The sequence below is a fragment of the Molossus molossus genome, unplaced genomic scaffold (assembly GCF_014108415.1).
Source record: "Molossus molossus isolate mMolMol1 unplaced genomic scaffold, mMolMol1.p scaffold_m16_p_5, whole genome shotgun sequence".
Taxonomy (NCBI): Eukaryota; Metazoa; Chordata; class Mammalia; order Chiroptera; family Molossidae; genus Molossus; species Molossus molossus.
In genome coordinates, this window is record NW_023425388.1 from 65461598 (window position 1) to 65475937 (window position 14340).

The 14340-nt window shown below is 37.0% G+C and overlaps 1 protein-coding gene across 1 annotated transcript in view; it reads right to left on the bottom strand.

The window, feature by feature from the left end:
* STXBP5L (syntaxin binding protein 5 like) overlaps positions 1-8687 on the bottom strand; it is a 304365-nt gene extending 295678 nt beyond the window's left edge. Inside the window, exons 1-2 of the mRNA XM_036243664.1 lie at positions 8626-8687; positions 7385-7581 (exon numbers count right to left, since the gene is read on the bottom strand). Of these exons, the coding sequence (XP_036099557.1) occupies positions 7385-7573 (189 nt within the window). The 5' untranslated portion in view covers positions 7574-7581; positions 8626-8687. The remainder of the gene's footprint in view (positions 1-7384; positions 7582-8625) is intronic.
* Between the last annotated feature and the right edge of the window lie 5653 nt (positions 8688-14340).

The window sequence follows — 14340 nt, forward strand, 5'->3', positions numbered from 1 at the left end:
AAAATACTTCATTCAGTGACAACAGAATACTTATTCTTTTCAAGCTCACATAGAAAACTCACCAAGATTAACCATATTCTTGGCCATAAAACACATTAACAAATTTAAAAGAATTAAAATCATATAAAATATGCTATGAAACCACAATGGAATTAAACTAGATATCAATAAAAGATAGCTGGAAAACCCCAAAATACTTGGAGATTAAACAATACATTCCTAAATAATTTATGGGTCAAAGAAGAAATCTTAAGATAAATGAAAAACTTATCAAAAAATGTAATGCTTACAAATTGATACCAAACATTATTTAATTTGGGAACAAAGGCAGAATGTGATTTGACAAAAACTACTGAGACAACAACAACAAAAAGACAATAAAGAAATATGAAAAATCTAGAAAAAGAAATAAATCATGAAAAAAACGAAGAACACATGAAAACTAACCTGTGCAGAAAGAATAAGAGAGAGAAATCTAGAAATTTTCTTGTGTGTGAAGTTACAAGAAGTAGTTTGATGGTTTCAGCAAACTACTACCATTCCTTTAAAAGTAATCCTTTCATATGGTTTTTAACTTTTTCTGTTTGACTTATTTCGCTAAAATGATATTCTCAAATTCCATCCATGTTGTCGCAAATGGTAGTATTTCATCTTTTCTAATGGCTAAGTAGTATTCCATATATAAAACTGAAAGTAACAAATGAACAAACAAGAAAAACAAAAACCCATAGACACAGACAACAGTATGGTGGTTACAAAAGGGAAGGGGTGTGAGGAGTAGTATAGGGTAAAAAGGATCAAGTATATGGTGAGAGAAGATATGACTTTGAGCGGTCAGCACACAATGCAGTATATAGATGATGTATCATAGAATTGTATACTTGAAACCTATATAATCTTATTAACCACTGTCACCCCAATAAATTTAATTTAAAAATAAAAGTAATCATTTCACTAGATTAAGAGGATTAAGAAAATCTTGACCAATAGACTTGATATTCAGTTAGCTTTGTTGCTGGTCCCCCCAATATTCTTTTATCCTGGTTCTTTGTGATCAACCTGAGTATCTGGATTACTGTCAATATCATAGATTGTCCTGCATCAGTCTTGCCTCTATTCTTCCAGATTCTGTAGCTTTCATCTTGAATCTTAATCTCTCTATTTGATCCCTATATTTGATCACACTAAAGCAAGCATATACAACATTTAGTGAAACTGCCTTCAGTGACTACGTCCTATGCACTACTTGTCTGAATCTCCACCAGACTCAGTTAAGTTTCTTAGTATGATTCATTCAACAGCTTGACCATCCTACTTCCAAATACAATGTTCTCCTCAAAAAAATATTTGCTAAGAATATTATTTCACTTCACATACTCTTCTTGTATTAAATAATCTATGTTTGCCAGTATAGCAGTGACTAAAAAGAAAAGGTTAGAAAATAGAAGTTAGACTACTCCAGCACTGTAAAATATCTGCAGTGATGCAGGTCAGATAACAATTTTTCTTCTGGAACTTAGTTAAAATAACTGGTTTAGCTGATATGACATGGTTCAGGTTGAAAATAGGCATCTTACATCACTCAGACTAATATATACACAACAGAGATTCCTTCAGGATTTTTGAAAATTAGTTTTATCTATAGTTTTATTTTTGAAAATTCATTTTATTTCCACAGCAAATGAAATTGTGTATATACATACAAGAATTCTAAATTGATATGCTGGGTTGAAGTCTCAGAAAAACAAAAGTTATTTCAAATCTTCTGTTTACCTGCTGGAATTAAAAATGGCTGCTTGCTAGAAAATATTATGTGGAAGAAATGATATCTCTACATTTGTTCAAAATGGAGAAGAAAAAAATGTGAACTGTGATTAAATAGAGAAACAATACAAATAAAACTAGCACAGCCCTGGCCGGTTTGACTCAGCAGTTAGAGCATCGGCCGCAGACTAAAGTGTCTCGGGTTTAATTCCCGGTCCAGGGCATGCAGCTAGGTTGCAGGTTCAATCCCTGGCCCAGTTGGGGTTGTTCAGGGGGCAACCAATCGATGTCTCTCTCTCACAGTGATGTCTCTCTCTCTCTCTCTCTCTCTCTCCTTCCTTCCCTCCCTTCTACTTTGTCTAAAAATCAATGAAAAAATATCCACAGGTAAGGATTAACAAAAAAACCTAGCACAAAAAAATTGTTATACTTACTTAGCATAGTTGTTTTAAAGTATACTATTTCAAGTATATACTTTTACTAAACAATAGCTGTAGTATATCACATAGTATATATAATTATATAACAATCTCAAATTATAACAATTATATACAAGTTCAAATTATATAACAATTTCAAATCATTTTGAATTAACAATTATATAACAAATTCAAATTATATAATGACTTCAAATCATTTTGAATGAACAATTATATAACAAATTCAAATTATATAACAAATTCAAATCAACCAATATGAATTGTTGATTGTCGAGCAACAAGAAAAATTTCTCCTATGTACGTATTGAAGCAGGCCTGCTTAGCAACATATTGTAGCAATTATAGCTACTTTAGAAGTAATAAACTGCTAAAAGAGAAAAAAGCAGCCTCTAACAGCTATTAGCTGGAGCTTGCCTGGTATCAACAGCTAGGCCATGGTGCTCTCCCATGGAACATGAGCAATTTCACAGAAAACCATCAAACAAGGCCCCTCTATAACCATGATAAAGCAAGACAAAAACAAAACCACTGTAGGATCACGTCTGGGTATGGATAAATGTAACAACATTGGGTAAACTACACGAATGATTAAATGGTTCCCTTTATCCAACTAACATAACTGTTGCTTCTTTAGTAATCATAGCTTTAGCTCATGATGTTCCTCTTGCCTCCTAGATACATATTCTAAAGTTATAAAATGACAGGACTGTCCCCTACTTTCTTATAACACTAAATTATGTTTTTCTGAACTTTCCTAAAATCACCTAACACAAGCCCAAATCCTGTAACAAGCCCCTTCTTCACACCCACTTACTGGAATGTATCATGGTTCTCTATGGTGCGCAATCTCCCTTGACGTAATAAACAGATCTCTGACTACAGATCTGCAGTATTTGGTTAACGGGTACAGGCACTGCATTTCCTTTCAAATATTCCCAAACCCACCCTACATATTATTTTGACCAGCCTTTTTAGCCTAAAAAGTAAATTATTATGATATTGGCATAAGAATAGGCAGAAAGATGGAAGAACATTTTAACCCAGATACAAATCCTAGTACATAACATAAGTTAATATATGACAAAAGAGTATTACAACCAGATGAAACTGAAGCAGTAATTTTAAAATACCTCCCAGCAAACAAAAGTCCTGGATCATATGGCTTCACAGAAGTGTTTTACGAAACATTCAAAGAAGAACTAACACCTATCCTCCTCAAACTATTCCAAAAAATCCCAGAGGAAGAAACATCCAAGCTCTTTTTACGAGGCCTGCATTATCTCAATTTCAAAACCAGATAAAGACACTAAAAAGAAAGAAAATTACAGGTCAATATCCCTGATGAATATAGATGCTAAAATCCTCAACAAAATATTAGCAAATCAGATCCAGCAATACATTAAAAAGATCGTACACCACAATCAAGTGGGATTTATTTAGGAGATGCAAACTGACACAATATTCACAAATTATTAAATGTGATACATCACATAAACAAAATGAAGGATAAAAATCACATGATCTTATCAATAGATACAGAAAAGGCATTTGACAAAAATCTAGCACTCATTTTTGATAAAAACTCTCAGCAAAGTGGGAAAAGAGGGATCATACCACAACATAATAAAGGCCATATATGACAAACCTACAGCCAATATCATACTCAATGGACAAAAACTAAAAGCATTTCCCTTAAGAACAGGAACAAGATAGAGATATCCACTTTTACCACTCTTATTCAAGATAAGTACTGGAAATCATAGCCACAGTGATCAGACAAAAAGAAAAAAATCAAAGATTTCCAAATTGAAAAGGAAGAAGTATAATTGTCATTATTCACAGACAACATGATATTATACATAGAAAACTTAAAGACTCCACCAAAAAATAAAAAATACTAGAATAAATGAATTCAGCAAAGTAGAAGGATACACAATCAACATCCAAAAATCAAAGGCATTTTTATACACCAATGAACTTTCAGGAAAAAAAAAAAAAACAAAAAAAAATCCCATTTACCATTGCAACAACAACAAAAAACTAAGATACCTTGCAATAAACTTAACCAAGGAGGTAAAAGACCTGTTCTAGAAAAACTACAGGACATTGAAAAAAGAAACAGAGGAAGATACAAACAAGTGAAGCATTGGGTGTTCAAGGATTGGAAGAATTAACATCATTAAAATGTCCATACTACCCAAAGCAATTTGTAGATTCAATGCCACATATTTCACATACCTTGAAAAAATATTCCAAAAATTTATATTAAGCCAAAAAAGACCCCGAATAGCCTCAGCAATCTTGAGAAAGAAGAACTAAGTTGGAGGGATCACAATACCAGATATCAGGTTATACTACAAAGCCACTGTAATCAAAACAGCCTGGTAATGGCACAAGAACAGTCATAGAGACCACTGGAACAGAACAGAAACCCCAGAAATTGACTCACATCACTGTGGTCAATTAATATTTGACAAAAGATGCAAGAAAATACAATAAGGTAAAGACAGTCTATTCAATAAATAGTGTTGGGAAAATTGGACAGGTACATGCAAAAAGCTAAAACTAGATCACCAACTTACACCATACACAAGAATAAACTCAAAATAGATAAAAGACTTAAATGTAAGCCACAAAACCATAAAAATCCTATAAGAAAACATAGGCAGCAAAATCTTAGACATCTCCAGTAGCAGAGTTTTCACTGATACATCTCCTAGGGCAAGAGAAAAAAAGGAAAAAATAAACAAATAGGACTACATCAAATAAAAAAGCTTATTTACAGCAAAAGAAACCATCATCAAAATGAAAAGGTAAACCACTGTCTGGGAGAACATATATGCCAATGATACATCTGATAAGGAGTTAATTTCCAAAATATATAAAGAACTCATACGGCTCAACAACAGGAAGACAAATAACCCAATTTAAAAATGGGCACAAGACCTGAATAGGCACTTCTCCAAAGAGGACATACAGATGGCCAAGAGACATGAAAAAATGCTCAGTCACTAATCATCAGAGAGAGATGCAAATTAAAACTACAATAAGATATCACCTCACACCTGCCACAATGGCTACCATCAATAAATTAGCAAACAACAAGTGCTGGCGAGGGTGTGAAGGAAAAGGAATGCTAGTACATGGCTGGTGGGAATGGAGACTGGTGCAGCCACTATGGAAAACAGAATGGAATTTACTCAAAAAATTAAAAATGGAACTACTGTTTGACCCAGCAATCCCACTTCTAGGAATATATCCTAAGAAACCTGAAACACCAATCAGAAAGAATATATGCACACCTAGGTTCATAGCAGCGTTATTTACAATAGCTAAGATCTGGAAACAGCCCAAGTGCCCATCAGTAGATGAGTGGATAAAAAGCTGTGGTACATTTACACAATAGAATTCTATGCAGCTGTAAAAAAGGATTTCTTATCCTTTGTGACAGCATGGATGGATTTGGAGCATATCATGTTGAATTAAATAAGTCAATCAGAGAAAGACAAATATCACATGATCTCACTTATAAGTGGAATCTAATGAACATAATAAACTGACAAACAAAATAGGTCCAGAGGCATGGACGCATGAAACAGACTGACATATCTCAGAGGAGAGTGGGTGGGGGGGAAACAGGAAGAGATTAACCAAAGAACTTATATACATATATGCATAACCAAAGGATACAGACAGTAGTTTGGTGAAGGCCTAGGGTGGGGTAGGGGCTGGGTGGAAGGGGGGAAAGAGGAAGGTGGGGGACATCTGTAATACTGTCAACAATAAAATAATAACATTAAATTAAAATTATTTTAAATAAATTTTGTATACAAAATTGTATTATATACAAACCTCACAAGGTGGATTATAATTAAATCTGTTTAACCTATTTATAAATAAGCTCCCTTTTATGCAAACTAATTTACAACATTTTAATAACTATAGATTTAATGTTTTATAACAATGCTATTGAGAGTAGAAACTAACAATAATTAAAACTTATTACACATAATTTACTATAAAACTAATTTTAATAATTTCAAATAAATTTTGTGGAAGTACAAAAAAATTTAATACTTAATTTCTGTGATTTCAAAAATTTACTATTTCTTCCCTGGCCGGGTGACTCAGTTGGTCAATCAAGGCACATACCTATGGTGCAGGTTAGATCTCATTCTACTAGAGGCAACTGATCGATGTTTCTCTCTCAGCTACATGTTTCTCCTCTCTCTCTCAAATCAATTTTTAAAAAGTATCCTCAGGTAAGGATTAGAAAAAAATTTTACTGTTTCTGCTTATGTATTCAAACACATTTATAAAACTTTATTCATCTATATCATATGAATGATATAACTTTTTTGTTATACATGCCAGGTCAAACGCACATTCCTAGGACACCCCAAAAAAGGAAAATAAAAATTATAAATCACTTTAGTTCAGAAAATATAACAATACCTCCATATATTAACATAATACTTGTTTTGTAAGTTCTCCTCTCTCCCCATCAAAAACAATTTTTTGCTCATTCATTAGAAGTTCAACATTAAAGTATAATTACCTAAAATGTTTCTCCACTAAACCAGAACACAGACTACTTTTGAGTTCTTATGAGTATTAAAAGTTCTTACACTTATTAAGCCCATGACATTTGTTCATTTATTTGTTTAGAGTTTAAGACTCTGGGGGTGTTTTTATTCAGAATTTAAACAATGAATTTAAAACAATGCCATTAGATCTTTTAAAGCGAACCTATTCATCTATTATCTACTTAATTCTAGCAACATCTTAATAGCTGTAATCATTTTACTGAACAGTGAAATAAAATAACAATTAGTTTATCTGAATAACATCACAGGATTAACCAGAATGATGATTTTCTCTTCTATACATAAATATTACATTAAAAAATTTCTCCACTATTGGGCCTTACCATTATCTTGCAGATTCTATTTTTGTGTTTGTTTGCTTGTTTATTTCCCCCTTAAACTGCCATTGCTTATTAAGTTGATTCCTGGAATACCTTTAATAAATTAAACTGACCTATCTACAGAGTTCTCTGCACCAGATTCTCTGATGCTGGTATCTAAACAATTTCCAGTCATGTGTGTGTGTTTCAACTCTTCTTTCTTCGCCACAGCAAAATAAAGAAATAATAGGCTTTAAGCCAATTCAAAACTTACCTTGCAAATCTGGAAATACTCTGAAGTCAGAGCTTCCTGAATCTCTTCTCTGAGAACCCCTGCAGTCCCTCCTGAGTGCATGGAACCACTTCCAGGCCCACCACCACTGTTACCGCCACTGCTGCTACCACTGCCAGGGGAGGAGGCAGTTAAGCCATCCAAAACTTTTCGGAAATTAAACTTCTTCATTTTAAAAACTGTTGAGAAATTCAAAGGAAAGGGTGACTTAACACATGAAATTATACCCAGGTAAAAGTGTTTAGCTTTTCATTAGCCAAGGCAATAGCGAGTCCTCATTTTTACTATCATTGGCTATACAGGACTAAAAAAAGTCAGGCTACATATTATCAAATTTTAATTCTAAAAAGCATATTTTTCAAACTAAAAACCTCAACAGTATATCCTCATACACCACATTTTCAAGGGCTTTATCCCCAGCTGTGGTTATGCTTTATCAACACTGGGGTAAAAATAAAAGGCAGTGTCATCGTCGTCATTAGCATTATATCATCATCATTATACAATCAAACCAGAGTCCAACAGACCAAGTCTATGTCTCTCTCTCTCTTAATGGCGGGCTTTCCAACTAAAGGTTCAGGTCAGAATATTTTATTTCCATAAAAATGATATTGGGGGTTAGGGGGAGCCGGTGCACCACCTTCTGGGCTGTCCCCTCATCGTCTTCAACGCTCCCTTTTTCTCAGTAAGAAATGGGGCGCGGGGTCTTTTTCCATCCCCCACCCCCAACAGCCCGGACCCCAAAGCAACTGTGGGTGACCTACAGCAACAGCAAACCGGAGGGGGCGCGGCGGCACCAGCTGCCCCCGCTTCTCCCTCCTCTACCCCCCTTCCCTCCCCGCGTCTCCGGCCCCCCTTCCTCCTCTCCCCGTTCCACCCCCCTCGCGCCCCGCTCTGCCCGCAGCCGCCGCCGCGCTCGCCCGCCGGTCTGCTGTCTCCGCAGCACAGCGGCCGCTCTTGCGGGACGTGAAGCAGTGGCGACGGCTGCAGCCGAGTCCCTCCTCTGCCAGCTGGGCGCGCAGAGCCGCGGCTCCCGCGGTCCCTCCCTGGGCCAAGCGCCTAGGCGCTGGGCTCTGGCCCGCGGACACACAAACACCGTCGCGCAGACATTCACGCGCGGGCGCTCACGCTCACAAGACGCACACACAGGTGTGAGGGAGCCGCGGCTGGACGGCGGCGTCCGCGTCCCAGAGGGATGGCTATTTGACTCCCGACTTAAGCACCTTCCTCAGCCGCCGCTAGCTGCCTGCAAGCCGGAGAAGCTCAGGGTGCGGAGAGAGGCGGGCTCCAAGGCGTCCGTCCAGCCCGGCTCGGCTCCCGCCGCTTCTCCAGTCCCTTCAGTAGCGGCGCCCGGCGCTCTCCGAGGTCCTAATCGAGCAAGCGAGCTCCACTGCAGGCTCCGCCCTCCCGCCGTGGGAGGCAAGCCCCGCCTCTAAACCGCCTCCTCGCTCGCTCCGCCCTCTCCTGCCCGGACCGCTGGGGGGGGCCGTGAAAGGGGCGGAGAGCGCCCAAAACATCAAAGGGCGGGAGTAGCTTTCGCTGCAATCCGAGGCTCGATAGGGCCAATTTCCACGGTTGCAAAACGCGGAAGAAATCTGGGGATAGGCCGAAGGAAAAGCCAATGAAAGGGGGAGGGGAGAATTTGGAAAGGTAGGTGAAGTATTTGATTGACAGCGGTAGTGGCCAGTATGCTAGACGGCCGTGCTTTAGGGGTTGTAATTGGCGCTACCTGTTGAAGGACGCAAGTGGGAATCAATAGAATGCCTGGAAGCGTGCGAACTTGGGCTCTGAGCCTGAGGCTTTCGGAAGGTTTTCCCTAGGTCTGGCTCTGGACAATACTGTACATTTGGCCAGTGTTTTGCAGTTTATCACTTCAACCAACCTCTTCCCGCTGTCCAGGTGCATCATTTTGCTTCCGTCGCTGCTCTGCTGCTTGCATAATGGCTTAACGGGTCTGCCAAAGGGAATTGTATTTCAATAGCGTTTTAGGGGTATAATATATAGCCTTAGAGAAACTAAAGAATTAATTGTTCACGTTGTTCCCTCTAACACGTAGAATTACCTCATTCCCCCCCATTTTCACATTTACAAAGATTTTTTAAAAATTATTTCTCTCACAGTAAGCGGTGTCAAGAATATATTTTAAGCTTTTTCTATGAGTCACGTGATCACTTTAAAAGATGCACTATTAGCTGCAGGATTTTTCTTTCTTTCTTTTCTTTTTTTTTTTAACAGCATCTGGATAGGAAGATTTTGTTCTAAGCTCTGCATTGGGGAAAATGTGTACCTCGATTTCTTTCTCTGGGAAAATGAAGGGCAGCTCAGCGGGCCATAGCTAAGTGTAGACTTCAGTCTGGGAAACACAACAGAACTCATCAGTAATCCCAAATATTCTTACATTTTAGAAATCTAGAATGACCTTTTTTTCCCCTTTTTTTCTGTTGTGTGTGTGTGTGGGGGGATGGGGTTGGGGGAGAGATGAAGGGGGAGACCTGAAAGAGAAATGAGTTGCTCAAGGTCACATAGCAAGGAAATGGCAAAGATGGAGTAAAGCCCAATTATTCAGATCCTCAGCTCAATACTTACCCTCTCCTTTCTAATTTTTCAGTAGTTCATGTACCTCCCAAAGACCCTCAATACTGCCTGGTAGCTCTCGTTGCCACAGCTAGACGATAAAACTCTTAAAGGCAGACAGAATTTTATATTTCTCCTATCTTGTTTAGCAGCTAGCACAATGTTTCACATATAATTGGCACTTAAAGAGTTTTGAACAGCTGGTTTATTAATGATTATTAGTAAAAGATTTATGAGATGGTATCCAATTATATCCTGTTTGGGAGGGGTAAAAATAAGGGTGGAAACAAATGCCATGTCTGATGTTAACTAGATTTTGGGAGGGTTCCAAATTTTATATTGGATTTCTAACAATATGTACCTTTGTCTTTACTCTCTTTTTACATTTTTTCCCCTTGTCTTCTTCCTGGTTCATTTCACCTTTAATTATGGGTGCCTATTAAGGCTAAAGAGTTTGCTTTTCTTTTATTTATGTCTGACTTTTCTTTAAATGGCTAGGGCTGGGGGGTTGGGGGCTGCTCTAACTCTTTGAGAAGTAGGCATTGTTGTCTAAAATAATGGATTTACATGTCTTCCTTCCCTTCATTAGAAAGTCTGTCAACAACTCCTTAATTTTCAATAAAATGAAAACAAGCCTATACCGAGTGGTTTGGTCTTTTGATGAGAGTGAAAAAAGAAGATATTCTGATTCAGCAAAGTGAAATGTAACTTTTGCAAGAAAACCCTTTAAACCACCAATCACTAATACTGTAATATCTTAGCAAACTACTAGGTGGTTTTTATTCTAAAAATTGGGGGAGAACTGAGAATGAAAAAATACACAAAACAGATTGACAAAGATTCTGCTTGAGGACCCTGAAGGGTATTCATTGGCCTACTTGAGTTAAAAAAAGAGGTGCTAGATATCCTTTTAGATGGGAAAACAAGTAGGAATAAAACAAAAGCCAAGACAGAATATATAAATGTTTACAAACAAATACAAGAAGCCTAAAAAGTAAAATATAATTAGAAGGCTGACATTGTGGACTCTTTGGGACTATTTTAAATATCTTTGTTCCACACAAAGATAGCAGAGTTCCGTATGCATAGTAAGTGTCCAGTAAAGTTAGTTTGAATAAATGATAGCAAGTAAAAATCTTAACATAATTGAAATCTCATAGAAAGAGAACCTGTGGACAGAGGCTATTGTGATGCAAATTCACAAACTGTAAGCAAAGGATAGAAATGAGCAAGAAACAAAGTATATTATATACATTATAACGTAAAAATCTTCTTGGGTGAGAGAAGCACAATGAAATATTTATGGAAGTAAATTTCATTCTTAATAAGTTAAAGAGAAGTAACATGTAAACCATCTGGTACAGGGAAAGAGATCAGACCATAAAATATATCTTATAAATAATGTAGGAGACTTTAGAATTGAGTCAGATAACAATAATGGAGAGCTTTGATGATTTTACTGCAAACTAGAAGAATACTTCATGGAGGGGGGTTTCCGATAAGCCATGACGTTTTCCTAAAATTACAAGTACGAAGAACTGCAAGAAAGAAAAATAGTCTAAACTTAATTCTTGGAGCAAAATCATCAAATCATTCAAACAAATCTAATCCATTGGGAAGATTTTTAGGATATATGTAAAAAGTACATTACAACTCACTTTAAGGGATTGTGATCTTGGATTCAAGCAAATAATGAAACTAATAAAAGCTGCTTTTTCACATCCTAAAAAAATAAATAAATAAATGTAGAAAGTACATACATCTGTGGTATTTTGCACAGAGAAGGTTTGCTAAATTGACTAGACTTGGAGAAAACTAAGCCTAATTGTCAAAACACATATAAATAAAAGATAACAAGTTCTACCAGTTATTTAGTTCCCATATGCCTGATACTATGAAATTTATAAACATCCCTCTCTTCTTTTTTTTAAATCCTCACTCGAGGATATTTTTCTGTTTACCTTCAGATACAGTGGTAGGGAGGGAGGGAGGGAGAGAGAGAAACATCAATGTGAGAAAAACACATCAATCGGTTGCCTCCCTCACGACCCTGACCAGGGCCCAGGACTGAACTACAACCAAGGTACATGCTCTTGACTGGAATGGAACGTGACTCATTGGTCCACTGGCTGATACTCTACTGCTGAGCCTAAATGGCCAGGGCAAAACAAACATCTCTTTTAATTTGATCCTTGTTATAACTATATAAGACAGCTGTTTTTTCATTTTACTGGGAGGAAACTTGAGACTGAGAAAAATTTGAGAAATCCACCCAAGGTCATTTAAATGGATAACCTAGTCTTCAAATTCAAGGCCAACTTCTAAGATCATGCTCTTTATCACTGCCTTATTACTAATTATAAGATGAAATAGGAACTGGAATAGGAAAAAGGTGGAGGTCAATTCTTCTGAAATAGTTGAGTATGTGCGTATTAATTTGCCAGGGTTACCATAACAAAATACTAAGACCAGATTGCCTTTTTTTTTTTTTTTAATCCTCACCTGAGGACATTTTTCCATTTTTTGTTCAGATGGAGTGGGAGGGAGGGGGGGAGGGGGGTGAAAGAGAGAGAGAGAGAGAGAGAAACATTGATGTGAAAGGGACACATCAAGTGGCTGCCTCCAGCACGGCCCTGACCCAATCAGGGTTGGGGACAAACTGCAACCAAGGTATGTGCCCTTAGCAGGAACCAAACCTGGGTTTCTTTGGACCGCAACGCTCTAACCACTAAGCCAAACCGGCTAGGGCTAGACCAGATGGCTTAACAGAAGTTAATTTTTCTCACAGTTGTAAAAACTAGAAGTCCAAGATAAAAACATCAGGATGTTTGGCTTCTTCTGAGGCCTCACTCCTTGGCTTGCATTTGACCTCCTTCTTATTGTATCTTCACATTGTCTTTCCTCTGTGTGTATGCATCCCTGTGTCTCTATGTGTCCAGATTTCTTCTTCTTATAAAAACAGCAGTCAGGTTAGATTAAAGCCCACCCTAATGGCCTCATTTTTACATAATCACCTCTTAAAGGGCCTGTTTCCAAATACAGTCACATTCTGAGATACTGGGGATTAGGTCTTTAACATGAATTCTAGTGAAACACAGTTCAGATCATAACAAATGACAATTAAATTCAACATTCTTTGAGCAGAGCATCTACAATAAGCTGGAACTGTGTAAACAATTTTATACTTAGTTTCTCATTTAATCCTCACACCATTTATGTATAGTAGCTATTGACATCTCTATTTTACCAGTGAAAAAGAAAAAGGAAGCAAAGAAAGTTTAAGTAGTATGCCCAATATCATACATCTAGTGGGTTGTGAAATAGGAATTTGGGCTCACATAATCCCAAAGCTCTTTCCTCATACTGTTAGCTTTCTTTGGAAAAACCAAAGAAATCCTACTATGTAGATATTTGATATTAAAAAAGGAAATTATTACAAAATTTAAATATTAGGATAACAATTTGTAAAAAGGAAAATATCTGCTAAAGAGTTTGGACACTAGAACTAAAAAGGAATTTTGGAGTTGGGGAGTGAGTACTAGAAGTAAAGAACTTTTGGGATGGCAAGCTAATTGGAGGTTCTTTTCTCACAAGGAATCTCAGTATACTTTGAAATATATTAAGAATCCCAGGGGAATATCCCACTAATATAGAATAAATCAGTTATTCAATACCTAATTAGACATAGTTAGGCAGTACTAAATTGCTCAGACAGGCTGTGGTGTCAGGGAATATAAAAACATCTGGAAATAGAATTTGAGTAGAGGGAGGACGATAACAAAAAGTCCAGGATGGCAATTATTTACATTAGCAAGTGTGGACATTTCTAATTTGCTTGCTAAGAGGTACCAAGTCTTGGACTAAGATACCTAATTTATCATTCACTTCTGACTTCTCAGTCAAGTTATAGTACTATCCTTTATTATTTGCCAGTCCAGGAGTTAGAATGTTATTGAGAGAACACAGTCAAAATACAGGTTCCACCTGTATCCTTTCTGGAAAAATTTTCAAGAGGATTAGGAATTATCTTTTCTTCCTATATCTTCATCTGACTTTTTCCTGACCCTATTATAGATTTTTCATGAGGGGTACTAGTAGACACTTGTTGGCTTTCTGTCATAAAGCAGGAAATAGCAATGTGCATTGAAATACCATATTTAGCCTACTCCGAGCCCACAACTGGAAAAACCACAGGGTTAATTAAATAATGTCATAGCTCTCATGAATTTCAGATAAACAGTCAAGGGTCATTAGGATAGACCCAAAACATACAAAGTATGGCTCAGTAAACAATCAAAGACAGAACTGCAAACAGAACTCACCCCTTGTAGGGCAAAACTCAAATATTTGCTATTAAACATGTA